The sequence below is a fragment of the Pithys albifrons genome, chromosome 8, assembly GCF_047495875.1.
Source record: "Pithys albifrons albifrons isolate INPA30051 chromosome 8, PitAlb_v1, whole genome shotgun sequence".
In the NCBI taxonomy this organism is placed as follows: domain Eukaryota; kingdom Metazoa; phylum Chordata; class Aves; order Passeriformes; family Thamnophilidae; genus Pithys; species Pithys albifrons.
In genome coordinates, this window is record NC_092465.1 from 10,173,847 (window position 1) to 10,195,431 (window position 21,585).

Below are 21,585 nucleotides of genomic sequence, written 5' to 3' on the forward strand. Positions count from 1 at the left end.
CATCCCTTATGAGCCCAGGCTTTGTCCTGCCTGCACAGAGCTTTCTAAGGCTTTTTCGACACACAAGGCTAAGCAGTGCTGCTATGTTTCTTCTTTTCCCTTCATCAGAACCCACTACTGGACCTATAGAACCTTCTGCCACAACAACCTCAATATCTCCAGGTGAGGAGAAATTCCTTCAGGTAACCCCTTCTGGAAACAGACTGGAGTACCAATATACCAGGCAGCTCAGTAATGTCCCCAGAGAGGGATGAGATCCTGTGCCCAGGGTTTCTCAATGTCCTCTCCCTGGAGCGACAAACCTGCCCAGATCAAGGCTGGGAATATGGAGGCTCTTGTTTTCCTGCTTAGTTCCTTTCCCTGCCACAGCAGGTCTGGGTACAAAAGGATCCCTGCACAGATGTTCCCAGAGAAGGCCTTGCTGGTGCCCCGCCAGAACCTCTGCCTGGCATTGATTTGAGCATGGGCAGGGAGGGAGCTGGGGCACACACAGGCACAGGGCTAAGTCCAGGGGCTGTGACTGGGACCATGGAGCAGACCCTCCCTCTCACCCTCTCTACCTAGCTAAGCTACCTCCCCCAGTGTGTTGCTGGGGAGCCTCATCCAGCAGGGTGGCATGTCCTGCTGGCTTCACCCTGAGGAGAAGCAACTTACGTGATGTCTCAGCTCTTGCTCCTTGGTGGGCTTGGAGGAGTGCATCCTTCCTGCCAGCTCCCCATTTGGCCATCATGATTGGCCAGCATCAGCAAAGACCGTGTGCCTCTGGACTTACACCCAAAGGATCCCAGGGAGAAGGGCACTGTGGGGGAGTGGAGGGTGTTCAGGCTGTACACAGACTGATGGCACAGCTGGAGCTGTTGTGACAGGCACTCCTGGCTGTGTACTGCTTCCTTGTAGAAGGTGGAGGGAGCTTTCCTGCAGGGAGACACGTGTGTGCCTAGAGCTGAGCCTGCTGTGGCCGAGGCAGCTGTGGCCAGAGAGCACAGCTACGCTGGGAACAGTACACTGCCTGTGTAGGACATGCTCAGGCCCTGGGTCTTGGGGAATAAGGAATCATGGACATATCAGATGGCACAGGCATCACAGCCAGGGAGAGTCCAAAGGCAGGGCAAGGCCGTTCAGGGCCTTGGCTCCGTGAGCCCCACCTGGGTCCTCCATCACTCATGTGCCCAGGCTTTGTCCTGCCTGCACAGAGTTGTCCAAGGCTTTTCCAACAAACAATGTTAAGCAGTGCTGCTATGTTTCTTCTTTTCTCTTCATCAGAACCCACTACTGGACCTATAGAACCTTCTGCCACGCCACCGATGACAACCTCAAAACCTCCAGGTGAGGCGGAATTCCTTCAGGTAGCCCCTTCTGGGGACAGACTGAAGTACCAATATACCAGGGAACTCAGTAGTGTCCCCAGAGAGGGATGAGATCCTGTGCCCAGGGTTCCCCAAGGTCCTCACCCTGTTGAGACTAAGGTGCCCAGATCAAGGCTGGGAATATGGAGGCTGTTGTTTTCCTGTTTTGTGCCTTGCCTTTCCATATGAGGCTGGGATATAAGGGGATCCCTATAGGGATATATCTATTGTATCCTCTGATTAGGTCCTGATCAGCTGTGGCTGATGTTGGTTGGAGTACAGGCAGTGAAGGAGTTGGGGCACACATCGGCACGGTACTGAGCCGAATAACTGTGTCTAGGGAACTGTGTATGTTTCCCTCTCCGGAGTTCTTCATACCCCACTATGCCGCATCAAATTAGGGCTTTCTTCAGTAGAAAATATGTCCCCATTTCATGCTATGTCCTCCCGCCACTCTCACCTGCTGGCCATTGCTGGAAGTCAAATTTGTTTGGATGATTTCATAAGTTTTACTGCTTTCTGCTTGGGATTCCTTCTATCAGGAAAAAAAATTGGCTTCTCTAGGTTTTCTTAAAACAATATGTGGATATCAACCCTATGGCATTGCAACTTCACTTAATGGTTTCCTTTTTGAGGGATGAATAAGAATAACCATTTCCTTCCCCATTGCACAAAGAATGTCTCATCTATGAGAATGTACCTATGGAGTTAAGGAAAGGAGACCCGGCAGGGTGAAAAGCAGAATTTGCTGTCTTTGAAGTGAACTGTAATTACTGTCTTATGTATAACTTATATTGAAATATAACTTTTAATTATTTGTTAACCATTTATATTACTGATAGATATAAAATACCTAATCTAAAATCTTTACAGAATATATAATTACTCAGAGAAAATATACTATGATGGTGAACGTTGGAGTTCTCATTTCATTAATGTCTCTGCAGTAAAGGACCCTTCCATGACACTATGTCATAATAAGCCAAGTATGTAGTAGTGCAGGATTAAAGACATATAGGCTATTGTAGTCTGCCTTTTTCTAACAGTCACTGATTTTGGCAACACTTGATATACTTTCTTTGTTTGATTTTGTTTTAGTTGTATAAGTAGAGTTGAATTGTGAATGCTCAATATGACAGATGATGAAATTCAGTCATACTCCATGTCCTCACTGTGATATTTGACTGAATTGTATAGGGAAAACAGTTACTATACAGACATTAAGCAAGCAAGATACAGCTGCATGCTCTGTAACTGCATTTATACTCTCTAAATCATACCTGGTAGTACATATGAACTATTTAATATATTAATTACTTGATATATGAAGTGGCTATTGCAATTTCATAGAAATACTAAAGTCAATATCTTTCATCTTTCTATCAGAGAACTTCTGCATTCCAGACCCTTGTGGACAAAATTTTGCTCAATGTGTTTCTTTAAATAGCAATTACACCTGCCAGTGCAAATATGGGTACTACTTTAGCAATGACAACTGTTACAAAGGTGAGTTTCAGAAGGGCGTCTATGTTTCTAGTTACCTGCTCAGGTGAATTTTTCTTTCCATATCCCTGTTTTTCTTGTTATAACTGGAAACATATTCAGTCTGGGAAAGTGACTGCTGAGCAATTCCTTGTTTTGCAGACAGCCACTGTTACAATGACCTAGATTGTTATCTCACAGTGACAGTCAAAGAGGTTAAGGTCTCTGTCATGGGTGCCACCCTGACACCTGATCCCATCCGATCTCGGAAGCTGAGCAGGGTCAGCCCCGGTTAGTACTTGGATGGGAGATCTGGGAGTACCGGGGGCTGTAGGTTCCAGTCCTGAGGACATCACTGTCACCGTCCAAGCTCGCTCGGCCGTGGCAGATGAACTTTAGGAGTTAAAGAGTAGAGTCAGTTTCACGCACGCTGTGCCTCACCTAAAAAATCCACTGCGCAGGCTCGAAGGACACACCCACGTGGGGAGAGCCCCTCCCAAATCTTAGTTCCGAAGCCTATCCATGACATCACATGGATGCTGGAGATTGAAATGAGTGAAAATCAGGAAAAAAATGCAGGTGTCACCCTGACATCAATATCAGTTGCCAGGATTTAAAAAGGTCCAAACTCATTAAGACCTCAGAACAACCAGACTGATTTTCCCCATTGCTAAACACTCATCCCAGTCCTGTTGAAGTGCATGTCTGAGATGCTGCTGAAGGCCAAGTGTGTGAGGAAATTGGGCTTCTTATTTAAAGTGGCAGCAAGCAAGATTCTCAAATTTACTTGTGAGGCCTAAGAAGCAGGCTGATAGGAGTCACTTTCTATAATATGATGAATTGTGTTAGCTGCTTAGTAGCTGCAAATTTTGTATCCTTAATATACTTATTTCTTCTCTAAATGCTGTAACACCTTACTGAGAGTCTTTTAACTTCAGGACATGCTGACAGGTTATCATTATTCAGTTTCATAATCAGGAGAATTTGGTTGAGCCCAGGATCCTGTCTTCTTCCCACGTAGCTAGAGTACATCCCCCACTGTAACTGAATTGACTGTGCAAACATTTGTCCTCTACTGATCCCTCTAGTATATGAAAAATAGCACTGGTTGTTTTCTGCATTGTATTTCCCCATCTCCAAAAGCTGGAGAACTCTCAAGGTGATGCCCAACTTTTTTGAATGCTTTCTAACTTACATTCTCTGTTCTCATTCCAGGGAAAGCATTCCCAGGATTCATTACCGTAAGAGGAAATTACAGTGATAATGTTGAAATTGTAAATTCCACGGAGTATGAAGATGTGTTCATCAAAGTATCACAATTTGTAAGTGACAATGTTGCTTTTTTCTGTATATTTCTAGTGACCCTGTTCCACTCCCAGTATTTTCACCAGTGCTGTGCTTCTCCCCACAAGATCAAACCCTTATGATCCCGCTTCACTGCATCTTAGGGACATGTGCCATCTGTAAGGATGCCTACTTCTCCCTCTTCCCTCTACTTGAACATAGGTTGGTACCATGGAGACACCCTTCTTCGCAATGAGTTTGCAAGAGTATCTATAGCTATCCAGCCAGTCAATCCTAATGCACTGCCTGACGTTCATTCTCCATCCCTCCACTCCTCTCCCATATTCCCTGTTCTCCCACATTCTACAGCACCACCCCACTACTCCTCTTCTGCAATATCTTCCCTGGTGGATGCAACTGATGAGCTTGCTTTATTTGTGCCTATAGTAGCCTGTTCTAGATTAAAACTTTACAGCTGAAGCCTCTGTGGTTCATGTGATTTTGGTCTATGTTTCTGCTTGCTTTTAACCACAATTCATTTCTCTTTTATAGTTTCAAAAGGCCCTGGAAGGTTTATATGGCTACAAAGATACTGTCATCAAGGAAATTCAGTAAGTTTGTCAGTTTGTTTTTTTGCACAGTACATGCTTCCCACACCCCTCATTTTAATCTGTTGCCCAGTGAATAGTCAGGTCAATAAAGAATAAAGATGAGTTCAGTTCAGAATGCTTCCCCTTAAGGGAGGACATTCTTTTCATACTTTTAAAGTTTCTGGGATGCTGGTACCATTTTTTCCCCAGTATGTCTCTGAAATGGGCTGGCTGAGACAGCTCTGCAGCGGGTGTCCCACTTTTGGCCCCATGTAGGATATAGCACTATGCTATAACTAGCAGTCTCCTGTGATATCTGACATGCCTGAAATTGTAATAGTTAACTCTGAGGTTCCTATGATCACTTAGTGATCCAACTCAGAGTCCCAGTTAAATTTAAGAAACACTGTCATTACAGAGAGCATACAGAATGCATCTTACTGGGAATTTGTTGCTCTCTCCTGATGGTAGGTTGAGCAAAAATGTTATTGAATGAGCTGTGGTGACTGCAGCTGTGGAAACAGGTCCTTTGCTGGTCTAGGTGGACACTGTGAGATGTTCCTCTCTTCCCATCCCCATCTGTTAGATGTTACTGTCTCCAGAGCTCTGCCAGCTTCTCAGTGAGTGGTTCCTAACTCACATCAAGGAAAACCTGCCATGATAGCACACACAGCAGTATAATGCCTTTCAGTGAACCCCATGGATTAAGCAGTTAAGCAGAGAGTTGTTCCAGCAGTTGTGAGGGTGGTAAATTCCACCAGAGCAGTTGTGACAAACACATGGGGCACAGTAACTTCTCAAGGTACTACAGCAGTCTGACACTTAAAGATATTTGTGTGCATATCCCAGCAGCATGTAGTTTTACTGAAGAACAGGGTAGTCACTGCTGTTCTCCACCTCACCTCCAAGGAGGCTGCTGTCCAGCTGAACACAATCCAACTAGAGTGCAGTTGGCACAGACACCTCTCTATTGCAAACAGACCCTTTCAAATTCATTGCAGTCCTCCCCTGAGTTATGCTCACCATGCTTCAGGATGGGTTCTCCACATCATACCTGGATGACACCATAGGCTGATGCAAGCATGTGAAAGTTAGAGCTTAACAGATGAGGTCCTCCACACTGCAGCTGACTTGAGATTAGCTCAGTTAAAAAACATGAGCTGTGTGTCAATAGCACACAAAGGAACAACGTTGTTAGTATTTAATACAATAGGTACCTATTTATATCTGGATCTACTGGAAAGATGGCTATTAACGTATTCCTAAGCTAGACTTAAACACATTTTCAGATGTCTTGGCCATTACCTACATTATGAGAAGAAAGAATGTAGTGGGGGAGAGGGAGATGTGGCATAAAATTTATCTTGCCTTTGCATCCACCTTGCTAACCATATGGATTATATGAAACTTTAAAATGGTACCATCTGCACTTTTCAGGTCTCTGAAAGAAAGCAGAAGTGTTTCTCAAATAAGAGTAACAGTGACAAACCTGTTTCTGGAGAACTCAAATGCAACCAATGTCACAGTTTCTTCTGCAGTAGAAATGGCAATAAACAAAAGTGAAAATACCTATATCTCTTCTTACAAAGGTATGTAACTCCTTACTGTGAAAGCAAATAATCAGCAGAAACAGAGGTTTCTATCTTCAGACCTGGTTGGAGGATTTCTGTGTACATAAAAGCCCATCAAAGCATAAGCCTTATTGTTTTTAAGGAGCTTAGTGCTTGATCTTGTGTAATTTTGAAAATTCAACCAGTCAGTGCTAGGCTTTTTTGTTTTATTAAGGTTTCCTACTTTCTGTGTAAAGAAGAGAAGGAAAATACTTATTCCCAAGTAAACAATGGCACAGTGATTTTGACTTGCTATGTGCTAAGTGGTGGGAAAAATCAGGATAAAATATATAGACATATATTGTGCTTCTGAGAATAAGCCAGTACTTTACTGGAAAATATGATGAAACTCTGTTTAGTCTTCTTCTGTAATTAGCTATGGTAACTGAAACAAGGCCTCACTCATTAGCTACTGAGCTAAATAATTCATTGATCTAAACCAGTAAAGTCTCTCATTACTAAAATTGTAATACTTGGAGAATGATTTCCTAAACAAAATACAGATTTTTCTCTCTCTCCTTTTTTTTTTTTTTTTAATATATTCCTATTTTGAAACCAGCTTCCTCAAAAACGTAGCTAATAATTAAGAGTCTATTTCATGGCTTACAGCCTGAGCTTGGTCTGTGGAGGTGACCGTATCCACCTCACTCATGATATTTCCTGTGTGCTGGTACTAAATGTGAGGTGGAAATATAAGAAAACTGAGAACTTGCAAAGCACCAGCACATCCCTCTAATATGTGCCATGCACAGAGGTTTTTAAACCCTTCCCACCACTGGGACATAGATTTAAAGAGCAACGTGTTGGTCAAACAGGATACTAATACTGCTCATGAAATGAAGCTGCTTGCCCATAAATGTTTAGACCTGTGTAGAATTGTATGGGATCTGGGACTCAGAGTTCAGTTGAGGAAAAAACTAAGGGAATAGTGATGGTTTTTTTCTGTTTGGTTTTTTTTTTTTTTTGTTGTTGTTGTTTTGGGTTTTCGTTTGTTTTGGGTTTTTTGTTTTTTTTTTTAAGGTGAGTCAGAAAGTCAGTGCTCAGACTATGAATTTATGGGTAGAATTTCCCTTTTCGTAGATTTGTTGCCAGGAAGGTTTGGAGGCAGTTGTAGGAGGCTCAGAAAGAGAAGGTCAGAAGGTATGATGGAAACAGGACCTTAAAGAGCAAGGGAAAAGAAAGGGCTGGTTCAAAATTCTGCAGTATTGATATTCCAGCAAAAGAACTTACGATTTTTTTCTTTAGCATTACTGAATAATTGATTTATGATTTACTAAGCAAGTGCACTAGTTTCTATGAAATATTATTAATACTCAGGTTTGCTCCCTGTTTTTCTTTTAAAGTGGCAAAGCCTTGTGATGTGTTTCCATGTGATCCTCAAACCACAGAGTGTGTAGGAGACATGGTTCCAGAATGCAAATGCAAATCTGGTTTAGAGAAGACAGAATGGAATGATTATTCTTGTTTAGGTAAGAACCTTGCTACTTTGTCTATTCCTGAAAGACTGACCTGCTTGTTCCCTGTCTCAGTCCTGTTTTGAAAAGGGTGCTGTGCAAATGTGCTGGCCTCTAAAAATCAGGGAATGTGTGTTTCATTAAGAAATCCATAGAAACACGTTCTCATATTTCACTTTGAACACACGCATAATTCTATTCCAGTAGAATAAACTACTAAAGCTTGATAAAATCATCACTGAAACCAGTGAGTGGGCCATTCTTTAAATGCATTGTTAGACTCTTGGTAAAAACTTAAAATGAACTAGGTAAAGGATGGTACAAACTGAATTGTATATTCACAGCCTTCTCTGCTAGAACATATTTTGGGAATAAATTCTGCATGCTACCTGAAGGCAGCTATGAGAATGCTGACAGAACTAGAAGTTTTGTGATACACTACAATGACCTGTTAAAGCTCTGTTCCTTGTTCATAGTTCTTGGTTTGTGTTACTGGGATTTAGACAGGTTTTTGTGGGAAGGATGATTTCTGTGATTTTTAGGAATTGCCAGTTGTTGGGGTTTATTTTCTTTATGGTTTTGAATGTTTTAATGAGTGCTCTGTTTATATTTTTAGCTATTGTCCAAAGTCCTGAGACATACCTTATTTTTTTCTTATGGAAACTAAAATTTTTACACTACAGAAAGGGAAAAAAAAGTCTAAGATATGAGATTTTAAGAAAAACAACAAATGTTTCAAACACCCATGGTAAAATCATGAAATCTGGCCATAATAAAACTCAGTGAGATGTGATTCAGTGGAGGCCTTTTTGGCTCCTAACTTGTCTAAACCTGATCCAGTTTTAAATCAGTTGCAATACAAACTATCTGCTGTGAGATCAAATTGCAGGTCATTGTTTGTCTGTGTAAGATGCAGCCTAGACAGAATTCCTTTTTTATGAAGCTGAATAGTTTAAACAAAGCCCATTTACTTCTGATTTTGTGCTTTGGTATTTCAGTTTCTGTTCTACACAGATATAGTCCTAAAAAAGCCATTCTGGTACTTTGAAGAATGAAAGAGTTGCGTGTGTTTTCAGTGCAATAAAAAAAAGGGGTGTTCGGGCTATCTTGATTTTAGGGGTCTATCTTCAATTAACTCATATTTTTTTCCCCTGAAAATACAGTTTGCAGCAAGGACTGTTCTCCAGAAGCAAATAAGTACTGTGCAATAGAACGAGGGGTTCCAACGTGTGATTGCATGAATAACTTTGAAGATAAGGATGGACAATGCGTACCGTGAGTATTCAGCTTTTTATTGCATTCCTGTGTTCTAGGCAAGGATGGGGGGAAGAACATCCAGCATGGGGTCAGACGCAACTAGAAGAACAGACTGCAGCTATGTGAGTGAGAGAGGTGCCTGAGGTGGTTAGCAGGTGGAGTAATTCCCATGGTGTCACAAGTCACGGCATTTTTACTGCTTGGCATTACTCTTTTGTGTGCACTCATAATGCCTCAGAGGAAAGCCAAGGAGGTCCAGGGTCACCCATGAGTCAGTGATGAGGATAAGCTACTTCACTGCATAAACACAAACTGCTCCTCCAGAGTAACTGAACCGTGGGAACGGGTATGCTGAAGTGTTTAGTAAGCAACAGGCATTAGAGCAAGACTTGCATCAAATCCCTGGAATTTTTCCACTGATATCAGTGGGGACTATTTCCTGATAACTTTCAGGCCTGTGACTTCATCTTGGCTTTCTCTCTGAGGGTATTTCTGTCAGCTCAGGAGCAGAGCTGAACGGTGGTGTTTGCTGGTGAAGCTGAGTAAGTGACTGGTTGTGCTCTGCTCTGGTGCATAAGCAGAGGGACCGTATCCCCATTTCTCTATTAATTCAGCTCTTTCCATAGTAATTGCTGCTGCACACTGAACAGTTCTTGCCATAAATTTGATACATTTTATATATAAGAAACTAGTATGGGAGAAAGATACAGAGTTGCCAGTCCTTACAGACCTTATATTGATGCTTTTGATAAAGTGTGTGGCAATTCCAAGTGGCTCAGAGGTGCAGAGATTAGTTCATTAGAAAAATTAGGTCGTTTTAACATTTTTCAGACTGAGAACCTGAAATTTTGAGTGCTCAGATTACCAATCATTCCGAAAATCTCAGACTGTTTTACTCAAGTGAAAGTAAAGACTTCAGTATTAAGAGGAAAATGTTGATGAACACACCCTGCAGACAAATTACTGATTAAAGGGGGAAATATACTATTGTTTTGTGATCATAGAATGGTTTGGGTCAGAAAAGACCCTAAAGATCATCTGCTTAATGACATTATCTTTTCTTTCTTTATCATTTTTCTTTTTTCTCTCCTGTAGTTGTCCAGTGGGCTTTTCTGGGAAGAAATGTGAAGACAGTAAGTACATGAATTTCTGGTTTTTATTTATAGCATGGAAAAATACCTGGTAATGTTTCATCTGACTGAAATAACAAAAATTATGACTAACAACCTTCAGGGATGCCACCATTCTGCCTTTATAGCAGGAAAATGTTAGGGGGATAAAACGTAGTGAAATGTGTCTTATGCCTTATGTGCGTGCCTAGAACATGGGAAGAGCCTGTTTGATACTTAACTACATATTTCAGTAGCACTATTAGCTTAAGCGACCTGCACCCTCACTGTTGGTCCTCTCCCTCAGCTATAACTATGTGTAAAAACATTCAGTGCATGGTATCAGGAACTTGAGCTGTGATCAAAATAGCCATTCAGAAGAGATGGTCTGCAATGCAGATCCTCAACTGATATCTTTTTGTGTCCACAGACAGCTGTAAGCACAAGAAGCCTGGGAATAAATGACATCCATCCTTCCTTCCTTCCTTCCTTCCCTCTTTCCCTCCTTCCTTCCTTCCTTCCCTCCTTCCCTCCTTCCTTCCTTCCCTCCTTCCCTCCTTCCTTCCTTCCCTCCTTCCTTCCCTCCCTTCCTTCCCTCCCTTCCTGGTACAGAACTTGTTTTCAATAATCAGCATGAGTTTTCAATTGATGGTTTTTGTTTGCTGTTTTTGTTTTCCCCAGGGACTGAACTCATCCTTATTATAGTAGGCTCAGTGTTTGGAGCCACTATCCTGGCTTTAGTGATAGCAGTCTCTGTTGTTTCAACAAGGTAAGAGTATTTCTTGTAATTGAAGCTGCACTGCTGCACATTCATAGAGAACTAAGTAGAAATTTAGAGAGAGGCAGGGCTGTGAATGTGGTTGCTGCCTAGTTGGGCAGTCGTTCATTTAAGCCACATAGTCAGTACAATTTGCTCCTACCTATGAACTCTTCCAAGAAGTATTTATTTTCCTGCTGTGAATTCAACTATGAAAGCTTAAGTCAAATCTTCAAAATACACATCTGATCCATTAGTTGTAATCCTGCCCTAGCCACTACTGATATGGCATCTGGATGAGGGTGAAGAAGGATGCTGATATCAGGAGACTGTATGACCTAAATTCAGACTCTTCAGCTTTCCCTGCCAGGACTTCAGCTCAAGGCCTGGCATGGCCCTTTCAGCTCAATACAGGAGTCATTTTCAGCTAAGCATCTCTGTAAAGCTTGCCATTCCTGGTGTTCTGGCAAACCTGTGTTTGCAGTTGCACCTCCTCATTTCTCTCCACACAATAAATATTCAAGCAGCTCCTCTGCCTTTGCTCTCAGTACTGCCCTACAAGACCACCCACAGCAGACTGTTCTCCAGCAGGGGCACAAGCTAGTGCCAAGTGTATGTGCCCAGGCATGAGGGCAACTTTTCTTAACTGAATCTAATGAATGCCTCATCTCTTCCTCTCGATAGTCAGTTAGAGCTAGTGGTGGTTGAAATAAACTCTTTTACTCTGGGAACTAGCTGAAAGAGGCTAAAGTCCCCCTCTGACTCTCCTATGATAACAAGGGGTTTGCAGTAGGTATGCTATAAAAATCAGTTGCATGTTTCAGAACAGGACTGAGAATTCAAAATAAGGTGGGAGTGGGCAACTCAATGAGTTTGACGTTCTCATTAAATAAGGCACTCTAAATGGTCTTTTAAAACCTCCTTTGTTCTTTCACTTTCTCTGAAGGGTCAAACACAAACAAAATCCAGAGAAGAAGAACCTGTTAAAATCAGGATATTCCGACACAGATATCTCTGATGATAGACCGAGCATGTTGTTCCCCAGAGTCCAGACAACTTCTGGCCATGCAAACCCAGGTTATCAGCCAAACAACCCATATGATATGCGTTCCACAAACAGAGGACATTTTTCGGGGAGGGATTACGATGATTTGGTAAGTGTTTCACATAGACCTGTAGGAATTGCATGGTGAAGGGTCTAGACAGTGAGTTTGATGAGGAGTGCTGTGTTGTGGGCTACAGACACTGCTGGAACCTAAACTTCACTCTGTCCATCCTCCCTCAATCTAGAAGGCCAAAGTGATAGAAAGACATGCAAACAACAGTAGTTGCAGCTGCAAAACTCTTCCTTAATACAGAGAACAGTACTCAACTTATAAAGATCTCTCTGAAGTTTCAGTAGTCATCCTTGAGTCACAGGAGGGATATGTGAAAAGCAAGGGTCAGAGCAACAACATGGCTGCCCAGGGGTCTGGGTCATAGAATATTTCACTGCACTGACCAAACATCCCTCAGCACAGGTGTGCCTGCAAGCATCACAGGCTGTTACCACCTGTGCTTCTTTTAAGCCAGCTGTGGAGCTGGTAGGTGCAGCAGTTGCACTTCCCAGCTGCAGCCTCATGCAAGATTTACAGACAGCTTAAGCTGGGACAGCTGCCCAGAGGGTGGGTGTCCTTCCAAACTGTGCTGCCCCTGCCTCCTTCATAGCAAGAGCCTCTGCAGCTGCTGCAGCACTGCAGAGGGGTAAAGTGTGAAGTGCCATTGGGAAGATAGCACAGCTTTTGCACTGCTGTAGCCCAGGTTAGCCTGGTCAGCAGCAGCATATCATCAGCTAGAAGGCGTGTTCTAAAAAAAGCCTGTTTTATCCTTGAATTCTGCAAGGCAGCTGTGGAGGAAGCTGGGCCCTGAGAAGTGTATGCTATGATATGACTAATTTGCTGGGTTCAAAGTGTATAGAGTAAATAAGAAGCACATTGTATGTTCAAATCTTGTTTAAATGACATTTTAGCTCTACCTCTGTGGTGCAAGAAACTACCCTGTTTAGTGAAGAAAATCTGTTTAATTGTAATACATTTACATGTTTTGCAGAATTGAGGTCTAAACTGTGACAGAAGCAACCCGGATATGTGATGTTTAAAAAAAAAACCCACACAGCTTTTAAAAAGCTGCCAATTAAGAGAAGAAAAACATCTATTTAGTTAGTTGATTGGTCAGATTCGCATGGATTTGGGCATTTCTAACTTTCCAAAGGTGTCTACTTTACACTGATTCAAATCTGCCTGTTTGGTTTTCCTTGAGGGCTGGTGTATCTCGGTGAAGGGGCTCTCGCATGCAGTGTGCTACATGCTGAACTCTTCCGAGAAAGGAACTTTCTGACCCAGAGCTACTCCTTATTTCTCTTCTTCTCTTGTCTAAATTCTCTGTAGTATGAAGCTTCGCGGGAGCCTAGGGGCTTTAGGATGCAGAACAGATACTAAGTGACTGAAACAGCAGAAGGATGGATGACCACCAGGACACTGGGTCAGACCAAAGAGTTTCACAGCCTCTCACCAATGCAATTACTTCAGCAGAAGAGACAATGAAGTGCTTAACCCATATTCTCTCAAGATGTTCTATAAGAAAACCCTGGCTTGAAAGAGATCACGGACAAATCTGAATTAAGGGGAAAATGTAGCAGAGAGAAGACTTCTTTTAAAAGAACTAACAGGCTCCAATAAGCGTTAGACTTCTTTGAGAAGGCCAGTACATTGACAAGAGAGTGAGTGTATAAAAGACACCAGGATTTTAATCCTGTTGTTTTTCAGTTCTTCTCGAAAATGGTTCAGGCAGTATGTGTGATGCTGAAAAATGTCAGCACCAGAGCTCTGCCTGTATTTGTGCTCACTCCATTTCAGCTCAGGCTTTGGGCAGATCAAAACTGGTTTTCATTAGAACTTTACCTGTTTCACTTTACCATATCAGGTACAGTCTTTCCCACCCTCCCCAAACCCTCAGTATTTCCTACCTGAAAGTATTCTGCTCAGATCTCTGCTAACATGTGTTGTATGAGACAATGGCACTTGTCTGACCTTTTCCACAGCCTGCCTTCTCAAAACAGGGACAAGAAACTATATCTCCAAGCAAACACTTTTGTTCTCCATGTTGCACAACTGTATTGGTTTTACATTCTCAGCTCCTGTGGAAAGTGTTAGATTTTTTTTCTCTTGCAGTCTTTATGTTTGAATGATTTTAAGGTTGGTGTTTGGGGTTTTTTTCCTAATTTCTTACATAAAGTCAATAAATCAATCTGTAAAAGAATCCACATTTTACCTTATTTTACTGAGTGTGTAGTATCTATTGTCTAGCATTAACTTTTCCTTATATATATATAAAAAATCTATATGCACACACATGTACATATATTTATAGATTACATTCATATAAAGCATCTTTTAATTCTGTTATAATTTCTGGTTTGCATTTTATATATACAGATTAGCTTTTCCTATTAAACATTTTCCTCAGTACCAAGCCTTCCTTATGTTGCCCCCAGTGGTGTAAGTGGTTTTCTTGCAACTCTGGGGACTTTTTTATGTTAAAATTTGTGCTGAGTTTAGACACAAGAAGACACAGATTGGTTACATCAGCACTCAGCTTTCAGAGGTTCAGATTAGAATTGTTATTAAATTTTAATGAAGCTAAAATGTTTGTTTTTGTAAGACTGGCACCAATTTTCAGGGGTTGCTTTTGATGAGAACTGGGGAGTTAGTGCAGCTGGGTCTCCTTTGAAAATGCTGGACAAGCTGCTCACTTTGATGGCACCTGCTAATGGCAGTTGATTAAAAAGCTGGGAAAAAAAGTATCTTTCAGCTTAAGTGACAAGTTTGGGGGTCAGGGGTAGAGAACACTGTATATGACTGTAGAGGTTACCAGAATGTCCATGCAGATGCACGTTTCCAGTGCTCTCCATCATCAAAACCAGCTCCCATTCACCAGTTAAGTGGTTGAAATCTGGAAACTAAACAGTCCTAATCTTTCTTGTGTGACTTCTCTAGCAAAAGAAGGTAGACCCTGTTTTCTCGGAAGTAGCCTGGTGAGAAAATGTGTCATTTTGTCTCTGTTATTTTCCTGGATTTTCACTGTTTTTTAGTTTCAGTTGACTCATGTCCCCTCTGCTGCTGTCATCTGGCTGCACAGTATCTGCCATTGGCAGGGGCTGTAGAAGACCAGGTTCTGGTGACTTTAACCAAGCCCCACCACCTAAGTGCATCTCAACATGCTTAAGGTGACCTTTACTCCATGTGAGCAGGACTAGCTGCATTTAGCTCTTCATGATACTGTACTCAAAGGATGGTAGAGATTTGGCCTTATTTTTTTTGCTTTTCCTCTGAGACCACTCACCCACGAGGAGCAAAGCAAGGCATGGTGCCTACACTTACTGCAAGAGGCACAGAGTCCCATCCTTCCTCCAGCTAAAAAATCTCTGCAAGGGAGACCAGCTCCCTTCCCTCACAGTATAATGCAAGACCCTCCATGCCTAATGCCCCCTTCTTTTTCTTTGAGCCTAGTCTGTCTCCACCATAACCCAGTGAAGATGTTCCCAGTTTCTACTCCTTCTGCTTAATCCTTTCCTTTTCGCCTTTTTTCTGATTTTTCAGCAGCAGGAAAAGGTTCTATTGTCAGCAGCATTCTGTTAACCCTATGCAAACTCCACTGTACGGACTTTGAATGGTATGAGACACAAAAAAACAGACGTGATATAGGCAGGAACCAGCAAAAAGTCATGAAGCTCATTGTAGACTTCTTTCAGCTGGCTGTTTTTGCTGGGATACTGCCTCCTCCTCCCCTTCTTTGTATGGCAGACTGAAATTGGGGTTATGTGGAGTTGGATAAAAAGATTTCTCTATATCAAGAGTAAGAGGCCAGTGGATGGGTCACTGTGGTCTTTCACTGAGGTAAATTGTCTGGCTCCATCCACTCAGTGCAGAGGATCCTTAAAATACAAGTAACAGTAGCCTACTACAGAGGTACGTGAAAAGGCCTTTAAGTGTTATCTCTTTTTGCAAAGCAATAAAGGTTGGAAATGCAGCTGAAACGAAACTTTAATGCAGTAAAACTTTATTGAGGGTGTGATAGTGAGATATTTGCTGCCATTGACAATAAAAGCAGCAAAAATAGTCAGGTGTATCATTTAACTGCATAGGAATTTTCATTGCTCTGATTCAAAGCTAATTTCTGCAGCTGCAACCAGGTCTCATTTAGCCTGTGCTGGGGAGGGGCTATCAGATACTACTGTAAGCCTGTTCCTCTTTAGCATTTCAAAGCCTGCTACAGATATTTTATCTGGACTGGAATTCTGTACCGAAAGGGCAGACTCTCAGATATGTCACTTCTGTTTGGCTATTAGCAATGTGTGATTCTGCTGGGAAATGTGATAATGGAAAATAGCTCTTTGTGGTGTTTTATGACTGCTACCACTTGGCTCATGCTTTGTTTCAGCTGGCCACCTTTCATAATCCAAACAGGCATGGAAAAGGGAGTAGGGTGTGACCTTCACCCATCTGTGTGAGTGAGGGCATGCCTGCAGGCTGAGAGGCTCCAGGAATCTGTCACACTTGTTTCATGTCCTGGGTTCTCCCACTCATCTTCTTCCCTGAGATGCAAGGTGTTCTGCTGGCACTTGACTCGCAGAGGAGGTGGAAAGATGCTCTCACTCAAGTCTGCAACCTACTTTTATCCTACAACAAAAATTACTCTGGAGAGCATAATTGATTGGCACATCTGCACAGGTTGTACTAAATAGTCCTAAAGGAGTTGGGGTAGAGGTTTGCCTGGTTATAACACAGACTTGTATGGGGATATTGGGATAGCTTCAGTCATATGCCATTCTCCATTTGTGTGCATACACTCAAGCATATTTAAGCAATGTGGGATGGGAGGGGAAGGGGACAGTGCTGGGGATTGTATGGGGGTAAGAACCTGGGTCTGAAAAGCTGCATAAGAGGAGCTGCACTACAGGAATGTAATGGGACGGTGGTGTAGGAATGGGTGGGGGTGATCAGGCCTGCTGCTGTTGGCACTGCTTATACTTGAAACCAGCCTCAAAACTTAGACTAAAGCTCTGCATCCACACACTTCCCAGCAAAGCCCAGCATCCAAACCCTCATGTGAAAGCCAGCATTTTTCATGCCTGAAAGAAAGAAGGACTTTGCATTTTTTCCAGTTACCTCTTGCAGAAAACTACCCCTTGTTTCCCTGATGAGACTGTTTTTTTACATAGATCCTGCATGTGATGCACCAGGCTGGAGGCATAAATAAGGGTAAACCATGGAGGTAAGACACTATTGCAGACCAAGGGGTTCGATTTTTCACTTCTTGTGTACTGTGAATTTGATGGCTGGTTCTTTACAGAGTGAATGATAGACACTCCTTCCAACCAGAGGGATAGAGGAATGGAAAAGCAGCCTCTCCTCCAGCAAGAAGTGTTCACCTCCTCGGTAGGAATGGCTTTGCCAACAGAAACCTCTAGTACGCAGAGTGTTTAGGGAAACTCAGGTGAAGGCTGAAGAGATTCAGGCAGTTGCCATGGTGAACATGACTGTCCCTAGCTGTTTTTGGGGAGACCACCTTGGCTTCATCCCAGACTCAGGAGATTGACTTGACTTTCACAAAACCCAGAAACTTGGGATCCTGCTTGAAATTTTTGGTTCAATCATTCAGGGCCACAAACCACAGCAAGGCAAGTGAGACAAACCTAGCAGGGCCTTACCTGCCACTTTTGTGAGAGGAGGAACGCCATTTGTCAAGTTTGGCAAATGCAAAGTCATCAATTGCTATTTTATTCCAGTTTTCCACCCTTCAGCCTTTTATTTTTAGCACAATAATGCTCTCTGCTTCAAAGCCTTGTGTCCAGTGTTTGTGGATGGAGCAGCTTTGCCTACTAAGGGTTTCCACAAGAATTAAATTGACCTCTTCCAGGTTTTGAGGTGTGAGCTGAAGAGACATACGGATTTTTACAGCAACTAGTCAAAAAAAAATCCCTAAACCCAACCCTAAAAGCCCAAAGCAGTCTAAGAACAGGGAAGCACATAAAACATGTCGGGTAACAATTAAAGAGGAAAAAGGGCTAAAAATAAGAATCCATAAGTTGCCTTGCTGCTGATACAATGCTCTTTAAATATATCAAAGCCACAAAGGCAATTAGAAAATTGTTGGGAACGCTGATGACAAGGGTAGAAAAGAAGCAGATGGAGACTATGCTGTAGCAGAGAAGGTCAGTAAAACCTTTGTGGCTACTTTTACAGCTGAAGCTGTTGGGGAACTTCCCACATCTGCCAGTCTGCAGTAGATCAGCTGGAGGAGATAGACCAATCAGAAGTACAATGGTAATATAGTGTAAAGAGCTATAAGTAAGTCAAGTAACTAGGTAATAGAAGGGATAAGGTCAAATAGAAAAAGTTGTTAATAAGTGACAAGGACCAGGGAGCACTGGTCCTGGGGACCCAAAGGAGCAGCACAGCCCAGTAGTGCAGATGCAGGGGCTGCCGTACCCAGCTGTGTTCCCAGGCACAGCCAGCCCATCACACCCTACAGACTCACTGAGAGGCATTGAGCTGTCACTGATGAGTCTCTGAAGTCATTGATTCGGGAGGGCAGTCAAACACCCACCAAAATTTGGGAGTACACAAAACTGTGAATGTGCTGTCATAGGATGTTGTGGATTCTGTATCTGCAGATTCCAGAAGAGATTAGACAAATTCAAGAATTCAAATGCCTGGGATAGATGTGTTCCCTAACAACAAGATGAGAAAGCAGGGATGCTGGAGGAAAGGGCTGTAAAAGGGACTGAGTTCCCAGGACAGCTCTCATGTTGCAGTCTCTGGAGCAGAGCCTGGGACTGGATGGACAACCTGGGCCAGAGGGACATTTCTCACTTTCTGAATCCATTGCCCTGCTTCATTCAACTCAGCACAGGCTGAAAGGTGATGCTGGTGTCATGTGTACATAGTGGGTCTTGTATGCCCTGATCATGCCCAGGCTGTTCATAAACAGGGAGAGGCAGGGTAAGGTGCTGTACACGGGGCTCTGTTGTTTATGTAAAAACAGCCTCATAGAAGAAACAAAGGAAAACTTTCACAAGCAATCGACTGAAAAAATGCAAAATGCTTCCTGCTTTTGAGTCTGGAAGGTGCTGCCTTTCACACACAAGCTCCAAAGAGCAATCCCTGGAAAGCAAAGTCTATTCTTCTCCTCCAGGAAAAGCAAAACAAGACCAACAGCTCTCACTCTCCCTCTCCTGGTGGAAGCAAAACAGCCTATGAAGGAGCTGTGCCTCACCTGCTTCTCTGTTTCCAATTCCCTGAACAATTTCTCCAAATCCCAGTCAGTGTCCCGCACAGCACCTGCTAAGGTGAGCAATATTGTGGGGGTGAGAGAGAAAATATCTGCCCAGCTGGTGGCACAAACACAGCAGAAATTTCTTCAGGAGAGCTGGGAGACTTGCAGGGCCAGATAAAGTGGAAAAGGAAACTAGGGCACTGGGAGGTGGAGGGGCCAACAATGTTTTTGGTGGGCATCTATGGCAACCAAGCATTTTCTTCTTTTTTTTTTCCTCTTCTGAAACACTAATACACAGGTAGCACCCTGAGGGGTATTTGTCCCAGCTGTTTTCTCAGTTTGATCATTGCTTGGCAGTCAGTTTTTGGAAATGACATTAACAGCTTCCCAGAGTAACGTACATCACATTTTAGTGGGTGGGAGGGCAAGGGTAGTCCTTAACCCTCCTGAGAGAGCCCCCTTAGACCCTGGCCAGTGGCATTGCTGCCTGTCCCTGATGTCCAGATGTAGCTGGGGAGACAAAGTCTGCTGCATGAATGAAGCTTTGGGGGAAAAAAGGTGCTTTCTGCAGTCTTTTATTCATAGAGATCCTTTAATAGGGTAAATCAGTCTAAAGTTAAAAAAAAGAAATGTTTCATATCTGGAACAGTCAATGAATTCAAGAGGTCATTATAGTGCTAAGGTTCTTGATCCCCTCTCAAGCAGAGGAATGTTTAAATTAGTGTGAAGCAGGGTTCAAGTCCAGGCAGGTATTTTGGTGTCTAACTTGCACTGACATTAATGGGAACAGGGGTCTCCGGGGAGGAATTGTGGACCTAGGCCTGTATATCATTCCTATAAATGAAACAGGGCTTGTGTTGCACATGTGTAACAGTATGATATTATTCTTTTCAAAGCAAGGTCTTTCCTTGTAGACTCTTGAGCATTTCTCAACTGTTTTGTCCTTCCAAGTTTGGTGTGAACAGATTTTGCAGCAAGCTCATGCTGGGCAAAAACTGCTTGCCAGAAAAACAAGCAAAATACCAGAGTCCAGTGATTTATTTCAGGTAGTGATTAAATAGCCAATTGTCAACTGAGATTTTAAAAAAGCTGCATGGGGCTTTGGAAGGTCCAAACTGTACAGACCCAGGTGACCTCCTTGGAAAACCATTTGTACCTCCAGAGCACTCTGCTTACGCAGGTGCTTAGGACTGGGGTTTTCACTCCATTCAGTGGGAATTTTGCCAGAAATTTGAGTAGAGCCAAGCCTATCTGGCTCTCTCTGCTAACATTTTAAATCATATTTAATGATATTCCACTTACATGTAGGCACACAAAGGGAATCTCTTTGGGCTCTCCATTAATAAAAAACCTTCTGCTAGATGTGTGCAGTAAATACTGCTGGCTTTTGCGGCTCTCCCAGAGAGCTAAACCAAAGTAGGACCAGTTTATCCGAGGCAAGATGTGCAGGAAGAGAGAATATTTCTGATTACACTGCGCAGGGTGGTGGGGACAGATCTTGAGCATATCAAGCCCTCCTCCTGCTCCTTCCTCTTTGCAACCAGGCAGAGTCCCTGGCCACAAGATGGAGCTGGCTCTTTGCAGTTGCAGGATAGGGCACACCAAAGGCAAAACCTTTGAATAAGCACATTTTAATTGGAGTTAACTATTAACGGATACCACAGGCAGGTTTCCATGGAGCTGCTAATTTTTAAGCCTTTCCTGCGTCACAGCCTTGTGCATCCCCACATCTGTCCCTTTGATGGCACAGTCCTTAGCTCCAGGGATTGTGGCATATTTTTTGGAGGTGTCCATCCCCCAGTTCAGTTCAGCACATCAGTGAACACCTCCTGAAAATAGCCACTCAGGTAGACAAGTGCCCTCCAGGCCTACTCTGGAGGCTGGAGGAACACCAAAACTTGCCATGTTTCATCTGGCTTCATCATCATTGTCTGAAGGACTGAAGTTCATGCTCCTTAGAGGCATGAGGAAAATCTCCCCCCATGGACCTCCCTCACTTTCAAGCCCAGCAGCTTCAGGCATGGACTTGCCCAGAGATTTGCTCTGAACTCTGCCCTTTTTAGTGCAGGAGAGGGTTAAAACTCGGCAAGAAAACTTTAGGCGTTTGTCCTCTGCTGACCAGCAGTGTTGCAATGCTGCTTTTCAGCAGGTCAGGAGCAGCAGTGTTGCTGTTGAGTATCTGAGAACAGAGTTTGGTCCTTACATGGTAAAAATAGATAGATATTTTTATATCTATTTTTATGGCAGGCAGCAGTAACACGGGCTACATCTTTAGCCAGAGAATAGAAACAGGATTGTATTTGTGCCTGTAATTTTTGGCATGTGGTAGTTGCCTATTACTGACATGGATTTTGTGTGAATTGTATTTTTTTTTACAGCT

General features: G+C 42.9%; 1 protein-coding gene across 1 annotated transcript; it reads left to right on the forward strand.

Moving 5' to 3' along the window:
• Positions 1-1,266: 1,266 nt before the first annotated feature.
• Positions 1,267-14,174, forward strand: MUC13 (mucin 13, cell surface associated). Its single transcript, XM_071562354.1, has 11 exons — positions 1,267-1,326; positions 2,733-2,852; positions 4,044-4,150; positions 4,665-4,723; positions 6,140-6,291; positions 7,656-7,781; positions 8,930-9,041; positions 10,119-10,156; positions 10,814-10,901; positions 11,836-12,043; positions 13,316-14,174. Exons 1-11 carry the CDS (start codon positions 1,305-1,307, stop codon positions 13,364-13,366), a joined length of 1,083 nt encoding a protein of 360 aa, XP_071418455.1. The 5' UTR covers positions 1,267-1,304; the 3' UTR covers positions 13,367-14,174.
• Positions 14,175-21,585: the final 7,411 nt, after the last annotated feature.